A 21,886-nucleotide genomic window follows, 5' to 3' on the forward strand; every position below is an offset into this window, starting at 1 on the left:
CAGACGGGCAGATGGATGGACGGATGGACGGACGCACGGATGGAGAAGTGGATGTGCGGACGGACAGCCAGCCAGCCAGGAGGACGGACAGATGGACGGGAAGCCACGCGGACACAAGAATGGCTGGACGGACGGACGGACGGACAGACAGAGCAGCGCGGCCGCCAGGCGGCACCGCAGGATCGCGATCCCCCGGGTCAGCGCGCACGGCTTGGGGGACGCGGCCGCGCGCATCTGTGCCAAAATCGCAGCGTTTGAGCCCAGGGCACCTCGCTGGGGCGGGGACCCAATGGGGGCAGGAGGGGTCGGGTCTCCCAGGAGAGTCCTAGGGGTGTCCGTGCAGTTGTGCACCCCAGAGTTGGCACAGGAACGGGGCACATGGAGCTGCAGCCATGGGGCAGTCATGATGGTACCTCCATGGAAGTGCTACTCGCTTGGACCCACCGTCGATATCCCCCCTGGTTGCACTCCGTCCATCCCATCCCCTCCACGGGTACAACCCTGTGAGGTTTCACCACCCCCCTGCTGCCCCATCCCCTGCAGGGATCCCACAGAAAGGCGCACAGGAGCCCACAGCTGCTGGAAGTGCTTTAGTGTCAGCTCCTACCCGACCCACACAGTCCTGGGAAGGGGGAGAAGCAGGGGGGGGAAAAAAAAAAAACCCTTTACCCATAGCTGTGGGGGCTGTTGGGGTTCATGGGGGATGAGTCCTGGCGGCCTGGGCGGCCCATCAGCTGCCATAGGCGGTGGCTGAGGTTCTGCACCTGACACGTGCCCAGCACGCAGCCCACCCGCAGCGGCTGAGCGCGGTGCAGCCGAACCCCGATGTGACGCCGGCCCCGCTGCCCCAGGGGGTGTCGGTGTCTGTGCCTTGGGGACGGCTTGGGGCCGTGCCATAGGGCCGGTTGGGGGCGAGGGATGATGAGCTGTCTGAGTCTGAGGTTGGATTGTAGCCCTGGGGGAGGCTCCCCATGGGGCGACGGTGGGTGCCGGTGGGGTAAGCGCAGAATGGCTGGGGGGAGTCTCCGATCTGGGGGTTCCCTGCAAGAGAATGGCATGGGGTCAGTGGGATGGGGTCAGTGGGACGGGGTGGGTGCAGAGCATTGCATCCCACACCCCCCATGCATGTGCCCCAGAGCCCCCCCCCTACACACACACACACCCCTAGCTGCTCTCTGCCCATGACCGTGACTGCGTCCCTGGCTCAGCTCTCGCCCTTCTTCCCCCTCCCTCCCCCAAGCACTTGTCCATCCTCTGCCCTGATCCCGCACTGGTTCACTGCCCCTGGGAATCTGCAGAGAGAAGGGGGGGTGTTTGTGCACAGGGGGCACTGGGCAGAGAGCCATCCCTAGAACATGTCACCTGCCCCCCATCCACACCAGAGACAGCACCCCCCAGCAGATATGGACACGGACACATCTATGGGCATGGGGTGACCCCACACATACAGTCGTGTTCCCCCTTCTCCCACCCATGAAAGCACCGTAACCCCTGACCCACACCGCACACCCACGTGCTGCAGCGCGTGCAGCCACGCACGCACGCCATCAACCCCCCCACACACAGCTACACGCGTGTCCAGGCATGTGCACACCGCCTGACACACGCGTGTCCCACGCCATCCTCACGCCCCACACCCTCACACAACGCACACGGACAGGAGGTGCCCCATACACACCCATGGTGCCCCTGTGTGTGTGTGCAGCCCTCAGCGCCCCTCAGCCCTTCCCACTCAGGCTCAGGTCCCCATTCCCCATCCCCTGTCTCCCATCCCCCACATCCCCATTCCATCCCAGCCCTGTTCCCCATCCTCCAGTTCCATTTCCCATATTCCTATCCTTCCCCCCTCCCTCCCCACCCCTCCATCTCATCCCCCGGTCCCATTCCTCACCCCCTGTTCCCCATATCTGATTCTCATCCCTGTCCCAATTCCCCATCTCCAGTTCCACCCCATTCCCATTCCTCAGCCCTGTTCCCCATCCCCTGTCTCCCATTCCCCATATCCTCAGCCTTATCCCCTTTCCACCCCATTCCCTGGTTCCATCTTCTATCTCCCATTCAACTCCAACCCCACTCTCTGGTCCCATTCCCCATATTTCCATCCCTATCCCCATTCTAGCCCATCTCTGTCCCCATCCCCCAACATATTTCCTATTCCCCATCTCCCATTCCCCCCTATTTTCCAAATCCTCATCCCTATTCCCATTCTCCATATCTGATTGTCACCCCTATCCCAATTCCACATCACCCACCACCCATTCCACCCCATCCCCCTTTCCCAGCCCCTGTACCCCATTCCCTCTCTCTCAGACCCCATATCCCCATCCCTATCCCCACTCTGCCTTATTCCCTGGTCCCATCCCCCATCCCCATTCCCCATATCTGACACTCATCCCTATCCTAATTCCCCATCCCCCATTCCACCCCATCCCTGGTCCCATTCCCATTCCCTGGTCCCATTCCATCCCCCCTCCCGTTCCCCGTATCTCCATCCCTGTCCCCCTTCCCCATCAGATATCTCCTATTCCCCATCCCCCATGTCCCCATCCCTATCACCATTCCCCATTCCACCCAATCCCCATTCCCCGGTCCCATCCCCTATCTCTACCCCCTTTCTCTATCACATACCTCCTTCTCCCCATCTCCCATTCCCCCCTATTTCCCATTCCCCATTTCCCCATCCCTGTCCCAATCCTCCATCCCATCCCCTACCTCCCACTCCCTAGATCTCCATCCCATCCCTGTCCCCATTCCACCCTATCCCCATACCCCCACCCCTATTCCCATTCCCCATCCCATCCCTATCTTCTATTCCCCTATCTCCCCCATTCCCTGCCCCACTCCGGGACTCTCACAGCACTTCGGGACCACCACAAAAGGATCCATAGGAGTCCCCCCCGTCTCCCTTCCACGGACCCCCGGAGCTGCCCCCCGCTCTGCGGGATGCGGGGCGATGCTGGATCGCCTCACCTGTGCTTGGGAGAGCGGCCGTGGGGCAGGGCTCGGCCGTGGGGCAGCTGTAGAGCGCACAGAGCGAGGGTGATGCAACCCAGCGCTGCTCTCATGGCGTGGCCGGGGCGGCTGCTGCGGGGAGAGGAGAGCCGCTCAGGGCCGGGCAAGGCTCGGATGGGCGCAGATGGGCACGGCTCGGCTCAGCGCAGTGTACCACGAAGCGGCTCCGGGGGTCCCAGCGCCGAAGTCTGCGCCGATAGCAGCGCTGTTCCCCCGGTGCCCACCCCGCCTCGTGCCGTGCCCGGTGCCACCCGTACCTGCCTGCGGGGCTGCCCGGTCCCGGTGTCGGCTCCGCTGGGAGCCGCTCTCTCTGCGCGTTGCTGCTCCCCACCCGGCCCAGGTTAAATATCGCCGGGCGGGAGGAGCAGCGGGAGGAGCCACGGGGAACGGGGCGGCACGGCTCGGCTCGGCTCGGCTCAGCTCGGCTCCGCTCCTCGGGATTTGGCTCGGCTCGGCTCGGCTCGGCTCGGCTCGGCTCGGCTCCGCTCCTCGGGATTTGGCTCGGCTCGGCGCGGCTCCGCTGCTCGGGATTTGGCTCGGCTCGGCTCGGCTCGGCACGGCTCGGCCGGGAACGGGGTCGGGTCCGCTCCTCACCCGGACCTGTGCCCCCTGCCCAGGGTGGAGCATAGCGATGCCACGTCCTGGGGATCTGTGCTGAGCTGTGCCGTGTTCATCTGAGCCCCAGCGAACCGTGCCGTGCCGAGCTGTGCCAAACTGAGCCGTGCCAAGCTGAGCCGTGCCGTGTAAAGTCGTGTCAAGCTCGGGGCGCTGCGCCCAGCCGTGCTGTGCCAAGCAGTGCCAAAGCGTGCCTATCCGAGCCACGTCATGGTGGGGATGGGATGGGGGTCCCTGTGCCAGGCTCCTGGTGAGGGGCTCCCCATGGCACCCCGTGTGCCCCCCATCTCAGTCCCAGAGTACCGGGAGGTAGAGGTGACTGCGTAAGCCTGGATGGGACAGCAGGTCTTTGGCCATTTTCGGCTAATTAACGTCTGTTTAATTGCAAAGGGAGCGGGGTGGGGGGGGCAGCCCTACTCATCCTTTTCCCCCTTTTCCATTCGGGGTGAGTGGGGGGATGAGGATGAGATAGGATGGGGATGGAGATGGGGATGGGGAGGGGGTGAGGATGGAATAAGATGGGGGTGGGGTTGGGGTTGAGGATGCTGATGGGAATGAGATGGGGAGGGGGTGGGGATGAGATAGAATGTGGATGATAACTGGGATGAGGATAGGAAGAGGGTGGGGATGGGATGCAACAGGGAGGGAGAGGGGATGGAATGGGGTAAGATGGGGATTGGGGTGAGATGGATGGGATGGAGATGGGGATGGGATGGAGATGGAGATGGAGATGGAGATGGAGATGGAGATGGGGATGGAGATGGGGATGGAGATGGGGATGGAGATGGGGATGGAGATGGGGATGGAGATGGGGATGGGGATGGGGATGGGGATGGGGATGGAGATGGGGATGGGATGGGGATGGAGATGGGGATGGAGATGGGATGGAGATGGGGATGGGGATGGGATGGAGATGGAGATAGAGGTGGGGATGGGATGGGATTGGGTAGGGATTGGAGACGGGGCAGCATGATGTTATGGCAGGCATGTAGCAGTGGACACAGGATTGGGCAGCACTCAGCCTGGCACTGCTGGAGGAATCCATGCATCGGGTGAGAAAGCACAAAAACACTGGAGCAGTGTCAGTCACCACCAGGAGAGTTAAGGGGAAAAATTGAGGTATAAGGGGAAAATGTGTCCCCAGCATCCTCAGCGCCCCATGCCCCTGACATCCCCAGTATTCCCAGTGCCACCAGTGTTCCCAGCATCCTCAGTGTTCTCACTGTGTTCCCCAGCGTCTCCAGTTGTCTCTGGTATCCTCCTAATGACCCCAGTGTCCTCAGTGTCCCCAGCACCTTTGGTATCCCCAGCACCCCAGTGGGTCACAGGGATGGAGGGAAATCACAGAGACAGAGGGATGCAGTGACATGGGGACACAGGGACACAGGAACGTGGGGACACAGGGATGTAGGGACATCACAGAGACATAGGGGCACAGGGATACAGTGACACAGGAACATGGGGACATGGAGATATTGGGACACAAGAGTGCAGGGATACGAGGACAGAAGGATTCAGGGATGTAGGGACGTGGGGACATGGGGACGTGAGGACACAGGGATGTAGGGGCATCACACACACATAGGGCCACAGGGATGCAGTGACATGGGAACGTGGGGACATAGGGACACCTGTGGGGATGTGGTATGCGGTACCCTGCCTGGGACATCCCTGAAGTTGTGGCACCATCACAGGGCCCTGGAACACAACCCAGGGGTGCTCTCAGTGCAAAGCTCATCCCCACACCCCTACGTATACCATAACCGTATCTCCAGCGCTTCATCAAGGGATTGTGGGACGATAGAATCATCGTGGCAACACGGAATCACGGGATGTTGGGATGATGGATTATCCCAAGCCGGAAAGGATCCACGAGGATCACAGCTCCGACACCCCACGATCCCCTCCCTCCATCCGGGACCGCCCGCTGGGACCGCACCCGAGGAGCGCCCTCCGCTTCCAAAGCCACGCCCCCTTTCCCCGAAGCCACGCCCACTACTTAAACCACGCCCACATTGCCAAAACCACGCCCATTTTCCCTCCAACAAACCTCTCCCGCTCCCGACGGAAAGCCCCGCCCATCTCCCTTAAGCCCCGCCCGCTCCATTTTTCCCAATGGCGGTGCTGTAGCCACGCCCATCTCCGCGGCTTCTGCGCAGGCGCAGTGCGGGCGGGCCGGGCCGGGCAGCGCGCGGGGCCAAGATGGCGGCGGCGGGGGCGGCGCGCGGGCGGGCGGGCAGAGCGGCGGCGGCGGCGGACGGGCGGTGAGCGCGGCCCTCCCCGCGCGGCCCGGCCCGGTCCGGCCCGCCGCCATGGCCCGCCTCGCCGACTACTTCGTGCTGGTGGGCTACGACGCGGAAAAGCGCGGTGAGCGGGGCGGAGGGGCGCAGGCCGCGCCCCACAGACGTGGCGGGGAGGGCCGAAGGGTTGGAGCTGAGGGGCGGCGGGGAGAGTGATGGAAGCGGGGCCTTCCTCAGCGAGGGGCGGGAGAGGCTCCGGGTGAAGGGTTTGGGCACGGGGCTGCGGGGAGGGGCTGTGGAAGCCCAGGGGGGCCGCAGCCTATGGGCTGCCGGGGGGGAGCGGAGCTGCGGCCTGGAGGCTCCTGAGCCCGGCCTGCCCTGACCCCGATCCTTGCCTGACCCCGGCCCTGACCCCGGTCTGCCCTCACCCGTGGGGGGCAGATCGCCGTGACTGCACTGGGAGGGCACAGCTGCAGCACTGCTCCCAGTGCGGGGCTCCTCAGTTCCAAGCAGGCTGGAGAGAGCCTAGCTGAAGGTGCAGAGATGGTGGGGGCTTGGAGCAGCTCCTGATGGGGGCAGACTGAGAGCACCAGGGCAAGTGAAGAGTGCTGAGCCTGGGGAGGAATGGCAGCATGCATTGGTGCGGGTTGGGGGCTGAGCTGCTGGGAAGGAGCTCTGCGGAGGAGGACCGGTGGGGTCCTGAAGGACAGCAGTTGACCATTGGTTGACCAGCAGTTAACCAACAGTTAACCAGTGGTTGACCGTGAGCCAGCAGTGTGACCTGGTGGCCCAAAAGGCCATTGGAACCCTGGGATGCATTGCATAGAGTGCAGACAGCAGGGCAGGGAGGTGCTCCTGCTCTCTGCTCTGCACTGGGGAGGGCACAGCTGCAGCACTGTGCCCGGTGCGGGCTCCTCAGTTCCAAGCAGGCTAGTAACTGCTGGAGAGAGCCCAGCTGATGGTGCAGAGATGGAGAGGACCTGGAGCAGCTCCTGCTGGGGGCAGGCTGAGAGCCCTGCAGGCTGTACATGTGAAGGAGTGAAGGCTGAGGGAGGTCTGAGCAGAGCTGGTGGATATCTGAAGGGTTTGTGGTCAGGAGGAAGGGGCTGCGCTGTGTTTGTTGATGCCCAGCACAAGGGCAAGGGGCAACGGACACAGACTGGAGCCCAGGGAGTTGTGTGTGAGTGTGAGGAAGAGCTCTGTGCTGTGAGAGTGGCAGAGCTCTGGCACAGCTGCCCAGACAGGTAGGGGAGTCTCCTTCTGTGCAGAGATCCAGACCTGCCGGGATGCTCTGTGTGCTGCTGCGTGGGGGATTGCAGTGGGGGAGCTGTATAGAGTTCCCTTCCAGCCCCTCCAGTTCTGAGGTTCTGTTACATGAATGCTGGCGTTTCTGGTGCTCAGTGCTGTCATGCTGTGGGATCCAGCTGCTAGTTTCAGTCCTGCAGTCCCAACAAACTGTGTAAGTAGCAGGAGCTCTGGGTGCACTGTGTGGTGCTGCCTCTCAGCACTGCTGGACCCAGAGCAGAGCATCAGGAAAGGCCTTGGGCTGCAGAGCAGGGCCTGTCCAGGATCCACAGTGTTCTCTGAATGATGTTGCAGTGAATTTTGTTGTTGTCTCCTCAGTTCTCTCAGTGCTGCAGCCCTGGTGAGGATCGAAGGAGCATGGCCCTGGTGCTCTCAGGTTGTTCCCATGCTGCAGGTGGGATCCACGCTGAACTCTGTCGACTGGGGCACAGCTGCTCAGTTTGTGGTTCTTTTACGTGCTGTCTCTGAGCACGTTGGATGTTAGGAAACATTTCCTCTGGGAAAAGGAGGTCACGTGCTGGAAGTGGGGGAGTCCCCATTCCTGGAGATGTGGCACTTAGGGACACGGTGGGATGTGGTTGAATTTGATAGTGTTAGAGGTTTTTTTCCAACCTGGATGATTCTGTCCTGCACTGTGTTGGTCCTGCCCTCGGGTCACAGTTCATGCAGACAGCAGTGGCTATCGGTGGCCCTGTGGGGCAGTCCTGAAGTATCCTCCCCTATCCTGTCCTTGCCCCACATTCTGCACACCCAGAAGTGAAAGAGAAATGTCACGAATCTTCACGGCACCATTCAGGACGTGTCTGCAGAAGGTGCTCAGTGGTGAAGGCATTAACTTTGGTGGGACGTTACAGAGGGAGACCTCACCATGAATGAGCTCTGTTCTTCTGGCTTCAAGGTTTGTGTTGGAAGTTGGAAATCTCACCTGTAGGGCACAGAACTGCACTTGTGTTATGTCAGTTTGGATCTTGGCATAGCGTGCGGCCCTGACCCTGGAGATCTTGAGTGGGTTTTGGTGCTGTAAAAGCTGGTGGGAGCTGGCCGGGTTAAGAGACTGCAAACCAGAGGTGCAGGTGATGTGCAATTAGCACAGAGCAATCAGGCTTTGGTCAGGTCTTAATTAGTGCTGCAGAGCCACTAGCGCAGCGGGGCTGGAAGTGCACAGGGTCTGTGGGGTGTTTGGTTGCGTGCTGGGGGCAGACAGACTGACAGACTGACAGACAGCTGAACGTGGCGAAGCCGAGGAGCTGCTGCTGCAGAGCCTCTCCGAGCATCCATCTGCTGCAGAACGCACAGCCGTGTCCCAGTGAGCAGCTATCTGACATCGGGGGTCAATCTGACAGCGTTTCCTTCCCGCTGGATTTCCTGCACCCCCCCCTCCCTGAAGGCAGCTTTTAGATAAGGGCTGGGAGGAAGGGCGCGATGCTCCCCTCCGCCTGTGACTAATTGCTGTACAGGTTGGGTCGGTCTCAGGGCTGCTCCTCCCCACCCCACACAACACAGAGCTCCTGGGAGGGAGCTGCCCTCGAGCCCCCCCAGGCAGGGCTGGGAATGGGCTCTGCCCATTGCCACCTCCGTGTGCTGGGGGATGCCAGGAAGCCAGCAGCTCTGTGCCATCGCAGAAACTGAAAGCATGCAAAGCTGCTGCTAGGCCATGGAGGGGCAGGAAAGGAAATGGGGTGTGTGGGAGCCCGGCGTGGTGCCCCATGGGGTCTGTGGGGCTCTGCGTGGAGCTGGTACCCAGCTCCCTATGGATATTCATCCCATAGAGCCGTGATGGCTCATGGTATTCTGACAGCACTTGGGTTGAGTTCTCTTGGTGCTTGTGGTTCTCTCTGTGCAGACCGATGGCTGCTGTCTGCCTGCTGTGGCTGGGGGGCTCCTATGTTCCCAATGCTCTGTATGGGTCTGGGGAGGAGCAGTGCAGGTTGTGAGCGTGTCCAGCATTGGCCATCGTTGGGTTTCTGTATGGAGCATAGAGTGAGGCCTGGCCCCACACTGGGTGAAGTTGGTAAAGGATTTGCCCCGGGGTGGCTGTGGGGCGGCTGCTGCTGCCCAGGAGTGGCTGTGGGTCTGCTGCTGCTGCCCCGGGGGTGGCTGTGGGGCGGCTGCTGCTGCCCCGGGGGTGGCTGTGGGGCGGCTGCTGCTGCCCTGGGGTGGCTGTGGGGCGGCTGCTGCTGCCCCGGGGGTGGCTGTGGGTCTGCTGCTATTGCAGGCCAGCTGCTGGCAGCGGGATCTCAGTGTGTGCTGCCGTGCGGCCCAGCCAAGTGAGTCATCATTTGACTCAGACACAGCGGCTGCTCCACGCGCGTGGAAGCCCCATCCATTGAACCATCCCCAGTGGTTGCCAACAGCATGTGGCTGCATTTGCCACATCCACGTTTGGGGAGAGGGTGGCTCTGTGTGCGTGCAGTGCTGCCCGTCTGACTGCAGCACCTCTGCGTGGAGCGGGCTGAGAGGTGTGCAGGAGGGAAGGCTGAGAGGGATCTGAGAGGTGTTGGTGGATACTTGAAGGGTGAGGATCGGGAGGATGAGGCTGTTGGGTGGTGCAAGGTGCCAGGACTGCAGAACCAGCACTATTCCATGGTTGTGTGCCCACCAGGGCCGGGCTGGTGCTGTCTGCTGCCTTCCACGTGTGTCACGGTTTCGGCAGAGTGGGTGAACGTGAGGAGGAAGCACCAATTTGAAACATATGCTGCGACCAAATTCCTTCACTGTTAGTAATATTTTGTTTGCTGCCAGTGAGAATTTTGGAAATGTTTTTTTTATTATTTTTTTTTTTTTAAATTTCTCTCACTTTTAGTTTGCGTTTTTCACAGTTGAGGAGGAATCTGCAGATTTGGTTCCCGGCGAGCTTTGTTTCCCAGTTTGCAGCCCTGTGATGCTGGCTGGGAGAAGCAGCTGCAGTTTCATCCATGCTGGAAGCAAACAAACACAAACAAAAGAGGCTCAGCCTGCATCTGGGACGTGCCCTGGTGGTCATAATAGGAAGGGGTGCAATTGTGAGGGGTATGGAGCACATCTGACCTCATTCTCCCCTTATAGGAACGTGTCCCTCAGGCCTGCAGCGTGGGCATCCTACCAGCTCTGCATGCAGAGGGCTGGCTGAGGTCTGCATTGCATGTGAGGACTGCTGACCCCAAAGAGCAAAGACCCTCTCCTTGCACCAATCCCAATCCCCTTTTGTTTGTGGCGTGGCTCGGAAGCAGCCACGTGTCAGCTTGCAGGAGACAGCCCTTGAGTTTGTCAGCTGCTGGTGCCTCGTGTCTGAGATTGGGTCAGAGAAGCACATTGCTTTTATCCCTTTTTTTTCAGGATGCAGCAGGGACTTTTTGGGGGAGGAAAATGGAGCGTCTCGGTTTGTTAGGTGCATCTGTGCCGTGGGTAGCTGTAGGAAGTGGAGCAGAAAACAAGCTGGGCTGCCCGCCCCTCATCGCTGCGTCACCTTCCTGCTGATGGCCCAGATAAGCACTCTTGGTGTGCAGAGGATGCCCTGCCCCAACATGGGCAGCTCGGAGCTTGGCACCCAGCACGGGGTATCCAAGAAAGACCTCTGAGATGGTGAGGTTATTCCAAATTGGGAGGGATTCATAAGGATCATGGAGTCCAACCTCAGCCCACCCCCACTGTGCCTGCTGTGTCCCCAAGTGCCACATCTCCGTGGTCCTCCTCCATGGATGGAGAGCCCCCCAATGCCCTGGGCAGCCTCTGCCAGTGCCTGGCTGCTCTTTTAGAGAAGAAATTGTTCTTAATATTTAATCTTTAAAGGGTGGGAGAAGATTTCTGGCATTCTTAAGGTCCTGACCTAATGCTGCTTGGTTTGATTCTCGTTTAGATACGTGCAGCCAAACGTCTGATGTTTGAAGAATGGAGATGAGTGTCTGTTAGTTGAAACCATGTGAAGTAAACTGCGTGCAGGACCCGGTCAGGGCTTTGGGTACACGCTAGAACCAGGCTGGGCAGCACATTCCTTGGGGTTGGGACACGTTAGCAGACTCTGAAGTGTGAACACATCCTGCCAGTGTGTGCACCATGTGCCAGTGCAGGACAGTGGTGTCCCCTGTGGGTGCAGCTGTGCCCATTGGTGCTGCTTGGCTCAGTGGGTGCTCAGCTGCTGGGGTTGGGTATGGGGCTGTTGGAGCAGGACCTGAGGAGGACGCAGGGATGGTCGGAGGCTGCAGCTGTGTGTGGGGAAGGGCTGAGGGAGGTGTGCAGATTGCAGAAGGGCTGGCTGCAGGGAGATCTCGCTGCAGCCTTGAGGCCCTGAAGGGACTGATGCACAGGAGGAGGGGGGGCTCTGTACACAGGCAGAGAGCGATGGGACGCGGAGGAATGGCTTTAAACCAAAAGAGGGGAGATTGAGATCAGATGTGGGGGAAACCCAGAGGCGGTGCAGCCCTGGCACTGCAGCCCACAGCTGTGGATGCTCCATCCCTGGAGGCCATGGATGGGGCCCCAGGCAGCCTGAGCTGGGGGCACCCAGCCTGTAGAGGTGGTGGGGCGGAGGGGTCCTTTCCAACCCAACCACTGTATGGATTCTGTGATTTTAAGGACCCTTCCAACTCAGCCCTTTAAGGTCCTTCTCAACTATTCTGGGCTTCCATGGGTCTGTGAACCTCCCCAGGGCGAGCAGGAGCCCTAGAAAGGCAGCATCTCACCAAGTGCATGAGTGTTTCCTCCCCAAGCTTGGCCGTTCCCCATCCTGCCCACGCAGCGCCGTGGCTCCGTCGTTCCCCACAGCTCTGTCATCACCCACGGCTCCATCCATCACCACAGAGGGATGGGAAGAGCGGGCACAGCTGCGGGCAGCAGGCTGACACTCACCCACGGACACAGCATCTCTGTTTGGAGCTGAGCAGGAGCACAATCGTTCTCTTCAACTCCTCCTGGAGTTGCAGCAGAAGGGGTATCAGCGAGGGGCTGTGTCATCAGCTTGATTTAGAAGCACATGGAGCTGTGCATCGTGAGACATGCATGGGGTGGATTGCGGGTGGAAATGCTGTGTTTGGTGATGCTGGACTTTGTCAGGCTGCCTCGCAGGGTTCCTGCACAGAGCCAGGTGATTAGGAAGGAGAGATAAGCTGCTGGGCGAGCGCAGCGTGAACTTAGCAGAGCTGTTTAGGAAGGAGGTCAGGCAGCAGCGTGCTGCACTGAGGATGGGCTGCTCCACTTTGCTTCCAACCAAACGGAGTGAGCCTCTTGGAAAGGGAAATACTGTTTTACGTGGACATTGGCCGTGAGACAGGGCCCCGTGGTGACCCAGGTGTGGGTCAAGGAGACAGGGACTGCTTTGCTGCATAGAGCAGCGCCCGACGGCAGCGGGGAGCGTCTGCACGGACACCCCAGTGACGTGGGGGCTGTGTGGGTGCTTTGTGCACATTGCAGGTTAGCTCTGGCCTCTGTGTGACAGCTCCTGGTAGTTAATTACATCTGTCTGAGATCTCAAATGGGATGAGCACAACTTGGCCACGTTCCTCCGGAGCTGCGGTGCGGCTGGTGATGCGCTTGAAGCACGGATTAGCGAGCGGCACGGGCGCGATAACAGAGTCTGCCCCCGGCTCTGTGCATGCAGCAGCCTTGATTTTTTTCCCCTAAAAGGCTCCAAGTGATCCCACAGCCTTCGTGCAGCTGCATGGATACAAAGACAGGGCCTGGAGCATCTTGACTTTGAACTTCTTGACTTCATGGTGGCAGAGCCCTGGCACAGCTGCCCGGAGAGGGGTGGGGGAGTCTCCTTCTGTGCAGTGATCCAAACCTGCCAGGATGCTCTGTGTGCAGCTGCTGCAGGGAACTGCTGGGGGGTTTGCACTGGTGGGGGGGTTTGCATGGGGGAGCTGCACAGGTCCCTTCCAGCCCCCACAGCTCAGTGTTCTTTTAACTTTGGCAGCGCCCCATGGGGATTTCTGCTTTGGGGAATCACTGCTCTTGTTCTTCCCCTGTGGCTTCAGGCTCACCGGGTTCCTCTCAGCTCCTCTGCTCTGTGTTTGTGCTTTTTATTCTCCTTGCTGTTAGACAGTTTTTCAGCTGTTGGAAGGTTTCTTTGCTTGTTCTGCATGGTTATCTGCGTCCTCTTGGTTTTAACTTCACAGTCATCTCTTACATCCTCCTGTTTGTTCTCCAAATGCTGGTGACTGAGGCTGTGACTTGCACACAGAAGAAGGAAGCTGATGCGTTTCTCTTGCCTTCGGGTTTTGTTGGCCACTTACTTCATAGAACTGCCTTCCCAAAATGTTAAACCTCTGGGAAATTTCTCTCACTGAGGATGTCAGCATGAATACGTTGGATGGTTTTTGAAACAGCGACGTGCGTACTTGAGGTTTGTGTTGTGCTTTAGTTTGGTGCCTCATCAGAACGAGCTGTTCCAGGGAAGGGCTCGAGCTGTGACTGCATGTGGCAGAGTCCAGTGTCAGGGAATTCCTTGGGATGGAAGGGTTCCTTAGAGGTCATGGAACCATAGAATGGTTGGGTTGGAAGGGTCCCTTTAGCCCCACAGACTGGGAGCCCCGCAGCTCAGGCTGTCCAGGGCTCCATCCGTGGCCTTGGGCACCTCTGAGATGGGGCACCCACAGCTCTGGGCAGCAGCACCAGGGCTGCATCACCTCTGGGCGAAGGATTTCCCCATATCTGACCCTGTTTTCCCCTCTTCCACTTTAAAGCCATTCCCCCTGTGTCCCACTGCTCTCTGCCTACGTACAGAGCTGCTCTCCTGTGTATCTCCTGTCTCCCCGCAGCCTCCAGCCCCAAACCTGTGCCAGGCCGGCAGGAGAACAGATGGAATAAACCCCAGAGAACTGTATTTTGGCAGCTGAGTGCTGTGACACTGCTTCAGAGCACACAGCCACCACCTTGCTCACAAACACAAAGATGAAGGTTAGGCAGATCACACAGAATCCATGCAAAAGCTTTTCAGGATTCAGCAAGCCAAGGTCACAGCCTCTGCTTCTTGGCACTCGTGGCCTTTTCAGATAGGTTTTTGCCCAGGTTTTTTTTCTTTTTTTGCAGCCATGTTTTCTCAAAGGCCCTTCAGGGGTGTCTGTGTGTCCTTTCCCCTGAACAGGAAGGATCTTGCTGTGCTGGGGCAGCAGGAAGGTGTGCGTCTGTCGCTTCTGCAGTGCACCTATGGAGTTGACATTGGTTCCTGACCTCATCCCCCTCCTTTCTTCTTCTTCTGTCTCCACTCTGCATCCAGAGGAGGGCCACAAAAAGAGACTGAGAGCTGGGCTGCTGGAAAGGAGCTCTGCAGAGAAGGAGCTGGAGGGTCTTAGTAGCCAACAGCCTGACGACAAACCAGCAGTGTGCCCTGGTGGCCAAGAAGGCCAGTGGGACCCTGGGGTGCAATGCACAGAGCGTGGCCATAGGGTAGGAAAGGTTCTCCCCTCTGCTCTGCCCCAGGAGCACAGGGTCTGATCCATCTCCAGAGGTCTGTTCCAACCCCTCCAGATCTGAGCATCCCTCATTCTGCGATAACCCAGCTCTTGTGAGGCAGCAGCCTGGATGGTTTGGGGGGGATGTGTGCTCAGAGGAATGTGGCACAAAGCAGCTGCCCCCTAGGAAACAGCTCACGGTCAGACCCTGGGCTCTGGTCTGTGCCAGCACAGTGAGCTTATGGTGCTTGGAGCAGTGGGATGAGCACAGCGCTGGGATCAGGGCTGCATGCACAGCTTTGGGATTTGCAGACCTTCCAGATGGAGTGGCTGCTGGGAGTCCATGTAAATCCTGGGATTTGTTGTTGTTTTCTTGGTGCTGTGCTCAGCAGCCCTTTACCAATCGCTCGGTGCCAGCATGCCATGCAGTCCCAGGGCAGGAGCTGGCCTCCAGGGGGGCTTGAGAGGCTGCTGTTCTGCCCCTGCCATAGTTGCAGCCTCCCCAAACTGCAAAATAACCTCATGGAGGATCTCCAGAATGGTTCTTCACAGCCCTGGTCCCTGCTGCTTAGCAGCTGTGAGCTGACAAAGCTCATTGTCAGAGCTGGCTTGGCATGGCTGCGGGTGGCTGCAGCGCTGTATCAGTGGGGGATCCTCTCCTAAACACAGCCCTGCTGGGGGGCATGGGGCTGCAGGTGGGACTGCACTGGGGCAGGGGGTGGCTCGGGGGCTCTGAACTGAACAGAGTCTCCGAAGGACTTTGGAGTCATCACAGGAGCAGCAGCAGGCAGATCTTGGTCTCCACTCAGCGGCAGGAGCCTAAATTATAAGGTTGTACTTCTCAGTGGGGAGCATCGCGTGCTGGGACCATGCTCAGGTGGGCTCAGCAGCCTCTCCTGACTCCAACTCAGAGTGTGCTCCAAAGCTCTTTGCTTTTGGGCTTCTGGGAGGGCGGAGGGTTCAGCGTGGCACTCTCGTTACCAAGCATGTGCTCGTGGTTCTCCGTTTGCTCAGGAGCAGAGCTGGTTTCAGTCTGAGCATTTTGCACTGCCGTGGCTTCCTGTGGGTTGTACCCATGCCCTACAGCAGCTTCTCCTGCTCCAGCACAAAGCTTTCACAAGCCAAAGGGATGCTTCTGAACAAGGTCTGCTTAGCATCTTTCCTGTGAGGAGGCAACTAGTGAGCTGAGCTGTTGTACTTCAGGGAACTCAAACAAGCTGGGGGTGGTGGCATTGCATTCTTCTAAGGTGGGGTGCTACAGAGCCCCAGAGCTCATGGGTGCACGCTGCACGCTCCTCTTCACTGCACTGGCTGGGCTCCTTGCTCTGCTAACCCACATCACGGTCCTGGTATTGTTTGCTATTGTCACCCTTCAAAAAAAGAAAAGCAGATGGGTTGAAGGGGAGTGAACAGGAAGCTGGGGTTTTCTGCACAGCACGTCTGCTTTTCAGCTCTCTTCCCTTATATAGAGGCAGCCCCTGCGTACCTGGATGGAGTGGGAGGGGATGTGAGCAGTGTTGAGACTGCTGGGGGTGAACCAGAGTGGTTGGGTTGAAAGGGACCTTATAGATCATAGAGCCATAGAGTGGTTGAGTTGGAAGAGATGTTGTAGATCATAGAGCCATTGAGTGGTTGGGTTGGAAGAGACCTTATAGATCATAGAGCCATAGAGTGGTTGAGTTGGAAGAGATGTTGTAGATCATAGAGCCATAGAGTGGTTGGGTTGGAAGGGCCCTTAAGATCATAGAGCCATAGAGTGGTTGGGTTGGAAGGAACCTTACGAATCACAGAGCCATAGAGTGATTGGAATCCAAAGATCCTTATAGAGCATAGAACCACAGAATGGTTGGGTTGGATGGAATCTTGTAGATCACAGGGCTATCAAGTGGTTGGATTAGATTTAAAGGGTCCTAACAAACTGTAGAATCACAGCATGGCTTGAGTCCCAGCCTCACCCCTGCTGTGGGTTCGGTGCCTCCCACCTGCTTAGGGCCCCATCCATGGCCTCAGGCACCTCCAGGGTTGGGAAAACACCTCGTCCTCTGCCCTCCTGCAGGATGGGCTTTTCCTTGCTGCCTCCAGCCCTTATGGACATGGCTGTATGGAAGAGCTGTTGCTGCACACAAAAAAAAAACACAAAAACCTTCAGGCGCATCAGAGGAAGAGGCTGAAGCCTGCTCTCTATATTCCCTGGTCAGAGGTGTTTCTGTGCCCTGAGGGGATGGGATGAAGGCAGCTCAGGTCACGACAGGTGCGTGTGGTCCAGGAGCTGCTCTCCCTTTGCTCTTCCTCTGCTCCTGTTGAAGGCAAATTTGGGTTGGATTTTGGTCACGTTTTCTCTTTCCCCATGTTGTAACTCCTAAGTGTATTAATATTTCCTCTATAGTTGGAAGCTCAGCCCCTGGAGGTGTGACTTCCTTTACAAAAGGCCAAAATGCCTGGAAATAAAAATGAAGGTTTTGAATTTGTTGCAAGCTGACTCTCTGTCGCCTTTCCTGGAACCATCTGAGGGACAATTCTTTTTTTTTCTCCTGGAGTCTTTTGGGATAGATTGTGAAATCTGCAGTCAGGCAAGAGAGAGTTAGTAACTGCTTATTGCTTCTGTGTATTGCAGACCGCCCTGGGGTTTGCCACAATCCAGATGTTTTGCATTGAATTTCTTCTGTGTTTTGGGGCATTGGGTCCAGTGGAGCATCCCCCAGGACCTTTCTTATGGACGCTTCCAACCCATGGCTCTGTGATCTTTAAGGATCATTCCAGCCCAAGCTGCTCTATGATATTTTGGTCCCTAAACCTCTGCGTAGGGTTCATGGACACAGATGGGATCTCCTTGAGCACCTCTGCTCCAGGCTCAGCAGCCCCAGCTCACAGCCTCTCCTCCAGCAGAGCTGCTCCAGGTCCTGCAGCACTTTGGTGGCTCCTGTTGAACTCTCCATTGTGTAAACTCTTGGCCCTGATTCCTTCAACCATCAGCAGTGATTTCAGGCTATCAGTAGGCAGCTTTTACCCTTAAGACCTCTCACAGGTCTCTTATGCTTTTCTGACTTTCCTCACTCCCCAAAATCAGTTCCAAACTATCTAACGACTCCGTTTGGTTCTGTGAGAAGATGTAGATATGGTGATGGGGAAAGCTCAGGCCACGTGGAAACTTTCCAGCCCCTTTTCTGAAATCTGGGGTGCAATTTCATAGAATCGTAGAATGGTTGGGTTGTTAGGGTCCTTGAAGATCCCAGAACCATAGAATGGCCTGGGTTTGGTTGGAAAGGTCCTTGAAGTTCCCAAAACCATGGAATGGCTTGGATTGGGTTGTAAGGGTCCTTGAAGAGCATAGAACTATAGAATGGCTTGGGTTGGGTTGGAAGGGTCATTGAGGAGCATAGAACTATAGAATGGCTTGGGTTGGGTTGGAAGGGTCATTGAGGAGCATGGAACTGTAGAATGGCTTGGGTTGAGTTGGAATGGTCCTTGAGGAGCATTGAACTATGGAATGGCTTGGGTTGAGTTGGAAGGGTCCTTGAAGATCCCAGAACCATAGAATAGCTTTGGTTGGGTTGGAAGGGTCCTTGAAGTGCATAGAACTATAACATGACTTGGCTTACCCTCCAGCTAAATGATTTCCCCCCACTTCTGACCCCAGTCTCTCCTCTTTTGGTTTAAACCCATTCCCCCTTGTTCTCATAGGGACCTTTCAGGGATTACAAACCCAGAGAGGAGATCCCAGCTCTGTAGGTGTGGGCAGGGATGATGACATGGAATTGTGCCTACCTGGTCCATGGGCCTGATGTACTGGGGAAAGAAGAGGATGATTTAGTTCCCTGCTCACAAGAGCAGTGTTGAGCAGCATTTCTGTGCCCTGTCAGTGCCATGGTGCCCCCACTGGCTGATCACTGTGCTTTGGTTGCCTGCAGTTTCTCCCCTAGCGCTGCCATCAGCTGGGTGACGTGGCCAGCTGCTCAGCAGAGCTCCACGCAGGCACAGCGATCCCCATACTTGGTGCAGTGCTGTCTGTCCTTCCTCTGAGCTCGGGTGACCTCGAGAGACAGATCTGCCTCTGAAGGGCTTTCTGGATAATCCCTTTGGTGTGGGGGAGGAGGTTGGGCATGTAAGGGCAGAGGAGTCTGGGGGCCCAGCTGAGCTGTCACAGCCTTCCTGTGCCAGCCTAATGCTGGGGTATGGCAGCAGCAGCTTTGGGGAGAGGCTGGGAACCACGGGGATGAGAGGAGAGTTGGTTCTCTGTCTGTGGTGCTCTCAGTTCCCATGAGCAACCCTTTCCTCCTGGTGATGTGGCTGCACAGCTCCTCTGGGGATATTTCTGCAGAACCGCCCTGCTTTGGTTCCCTCTGTGCCCCGGCTGTTCCTTCTGCTTGCTGCTGGTGAGACCACACGTGGCATTGGGCCTGGGAGTCTGCATTGAGTCATAGAAGCACTGGGGAAGGGACCCCCCAGCCCCACCATTGCTTTGGATGGGTGCCCCCCACCCAGGCCACATCTTGGGCTGAGGCACCCCCAGCCCTGGGCAGCAGTGCTGGGCCCTCACCACTCTGGGGAGGGAAGCAGTCTCCAATAGTTCCCTTCTTCCCTTGCCCCAGCATTGTGCTTTCTGTTGCTGTGCCCCATCAGCTTTCACAGCTACCCCTCATGTGATGTGGGGAGCCAGGAGCAGAACGTGAGCTCGCTGCCTCCTGTGTTGTGCTTCTGTGCAGTTTGTACTTTCAATGCAAACTGATCAGTCTTGCATTGTTTGAAATGCACTCTGCAGGGTCTCAGAAATAGGCTACCATTTGCATATGCAAATGAGATTACGAGGAAGTCCAACCACCCCAAAGCTCTGCTCCGATGAGAGATGGGATTGAAGGGCTGTGGTTTGCAGGGATGGCAGTGGTGAGGGCCTGATGCAGCCAGGGCACAGACATGGGGTGCTGTGTGCAGTGCTGCGTGACATCTGTGTGCCTCACTGCCAGCGCCCTGTGTTTCTGTGTGACGTAGCCTTTAGAAATTGCTGATGGAATGGAATAAAGCAATGCAAGCAGGTTTGTTTTCAAATACAAATAACCCCAAGAACAAACCAATGACAACGCCCCGTGCTCACGTTGCGCCTGGTGTTTGCACTGCTGTGTCAGTGCTGCCTGCTCCCTGCAATGAGGATTCTGAGTATTCCTTCCCAGCAGCTGTGGGCACTGCTCCAGCACTGGGCTATTTGGTGCACTGAGCTGAATAAATGGGGGACAACCAGCCCATGGCCAGGATTGGGGCTGGGTAGGCTCTTAAGTCCCTCCCACCCCCTATCTTTTTGGGTCTATGGCTCAGTGATCTCTAAGATGCCTTCCAAGCCATCCTATGGCTCTGAGATCTTCAAGGTCCCTTCCAACCCAAGCACTCTATGTCTCTATGATCTTTAAGGACCCTCCAACCCAAGCCATTCTATGACTCTGTGATCTTCAAGTGCACTTCCAACCGAAGCACTCTATGTCTCTGTGATCTTTAAGGACCCTTCCAACCCAACCAAAGCCATCCTTTGGCTTTATGGTGCTCAAGGATGCTTCCAACCCGACCATTCTCTGGCTCTCTTATCTTTAAGGACCCTTCCAACCCAACCATTCTATTGCTTTATGATCTATAAGGTCCCTTCCAACCCAAGCACTCTGTGTCACTGCAATCTTTGAGGACCCTTCCACCCCAACCCAAGCTATTCTGTGACTCTGTGATCTTCAAGAGCACTTCCAATTCAACCATTCTATGGCTCTGCGATCTTTCAGGACCCTTCCAACCCAACCCAAGCTATCCTCTGGCTTTATGATCTTCAAGGACACTTCCAACACAACCATTCTGTGGCTCTCTTATCTTTAAGGATCCTTCCAACCCAACCATTGTATCACTCTGTGATCTGCAAGGTCCCTTCCAACCCACCCACTCTATGATCCATGCAATCCCTCCCAACCCAGCCATTCTGTGGCTCAATGATTCCTGCCGTTCTGGTGTCGGTGCCCCTATTTTGGTCCTGGATGAGTGCATGCTGTCCGTGGTGCCCAATACAAGGAGTGCTGTGCATGTACGTACTGTGATGCTGTTCTTCTATATGATCCAGGTGCTGAGCCAGGAGTTGGCCCCAACAATCTTTGTGAGACCCTTGCAACCTGGGATATCCTATGGGACACCCCCTGTGGAGCAGGCGTTGGGCTCAGTGAGCCTCGTGGGTCACTTGCAACTCTCTGCTCTGTGGTTCCATGTTATGAGATGTGTACTTGGTGGGCTTGGGGGTCTTTTCCAACTGGAATGGATCTGTGATTCTGTTTGCTGTGGGCAGCAGGTGCCCCACACCCCGTGCTGCAGGCACTGTGCCTGACAGGTCCATGCTGTGCTGCTGTGTGCTGTCACTGGACTGGGGATGGCTGGCACTGTTTTTAGGCCCTGGGTAAACACCGGTATTGCAGCCCTGTAATTTTGGGGAGGGGACCCATTGGAGCCAGCTTGTGTGTCCCCTGGGAAGCAACTGAAATTTGGCATTGGGTAAAAATAGAGCAGGTCCCTCCCCAAAGTGCTTTCAGTGGCTGTCTCTATGCTCTCTGCTTGGTGCCTGCATGCAGTGGGCCAGGATTGCAGCTTGCTCAGAGCAAACTTCACTCTTCATGAGTGGTGCAGCCCTGGCACTGCTGCCCAGAGCTTTGGGTGCCCCATCCTGGAGGTGCCCAAGGCTACGGATGGGCAGCCTAAAGCTGGAGGGAGCACCCAGCCCACAGCAGGAGAGCTTTGGGGTCCCCGCCAATTCTGTGGTCCTCTGCTAGGATTCCATGACAAAAGCGTCACTTTGTTTGCAGAAACTTGGAGTTCAGGGACCGACACCAGCTGTGAGAACGTGGCCCCACAGGCAGCATCCTAAACCTCTTTCTCAGGAAAGGAAACCTAAAGAAACCTCGTTAGGTTCCTCAGGAAAAACCGCCATTAGTTGCAGGAGCGTCTGATAACATTTCAGACTGGGGGTTTTATAAACCATGCATTGCTGTAAACGTGGAAGTGTGGAATTAGGCTGCCCAGACTCTTGTTATGACCCAGTACCAGTAAATATCTGCGTGCACAGGAACTGTGCATGCATGCACAGTTGACAGCTGTTTCCACTGACATCCCCGAAAGGTTCTCTTTGCTCAGTCTGAATCGGATAGCAGATAATGTTACAGCCAGGTAACACAGCTGTGTCCCCTCCCAACATCAGCATGCTGCTTAACAGCCCTTCATTGCCTGTTTTGACTCACACTGCTCCTGTGTTACAGCTTAATGGCCATGGCTTCCGCCACTGAGGTGTGGCCTGATAGAGCTGACCGTTGTGCAATGGAGAGGGTGGAGAGGAACCTGATG

General features: G+C 57.2%; 2 protein-coding genes across 2 annotated transcripts in view; one reads left to right on the plus strand and one right to left on the minus strand.

Annotated features, from left to right (window-relative positions):
• Positions 1 to 665: 665 nt before the first annotated feature.
• On the minus strand, positions 666 to 3,065 carry ADM2 (adrenomedullin 2; the record flags this gene model as incomplete). The annotated part of the gene is made up of 2 exons (XM_079535913.1): positions 666 to 1,041; positions 2,971 to 3,065. The coding sequence occupies 2 exons, from the start codon at positions 3,063 to 3,065 to the stop codon at positions 666 to 668; spliced, it is 471 nt and encodes a 156-aa protein (XP_079392039.1).
• A 2,874-nt stretch (positions 3,066 to 5,939) lies between these two features.
• The window catches only part of SBF1 (SET binding factor 1), a gene marked incomplete at both ends in the record, with an annotated part of 60,430 nt that continues 44,483 nt past the window's right edge, over positions 5,940 to 21,886 (plus strand). The window contains one exon of the mRNA XM_079533893.1: positions 5,940 to 5,994. Coding sequence (XP_079390019.1) covers positions 5,940 to 5,994 — 55 coding nt within the window. The remainder of the gene's footprint in view (positions 5,995 to 21,886) is intronic.

This window comes from Tetrao urogallus (genome assembly GCF_951394365.1).
Source record: "Tetrao urogallus genome assembly, chromosome: 1".
Classification (NCBI taxonomy): domain Eukaryota; kingdom Metazoa; phylum Chordata; class Aves; order Galliformes; family Phasianidae; genus Tetrao; species Tetrao urogallus.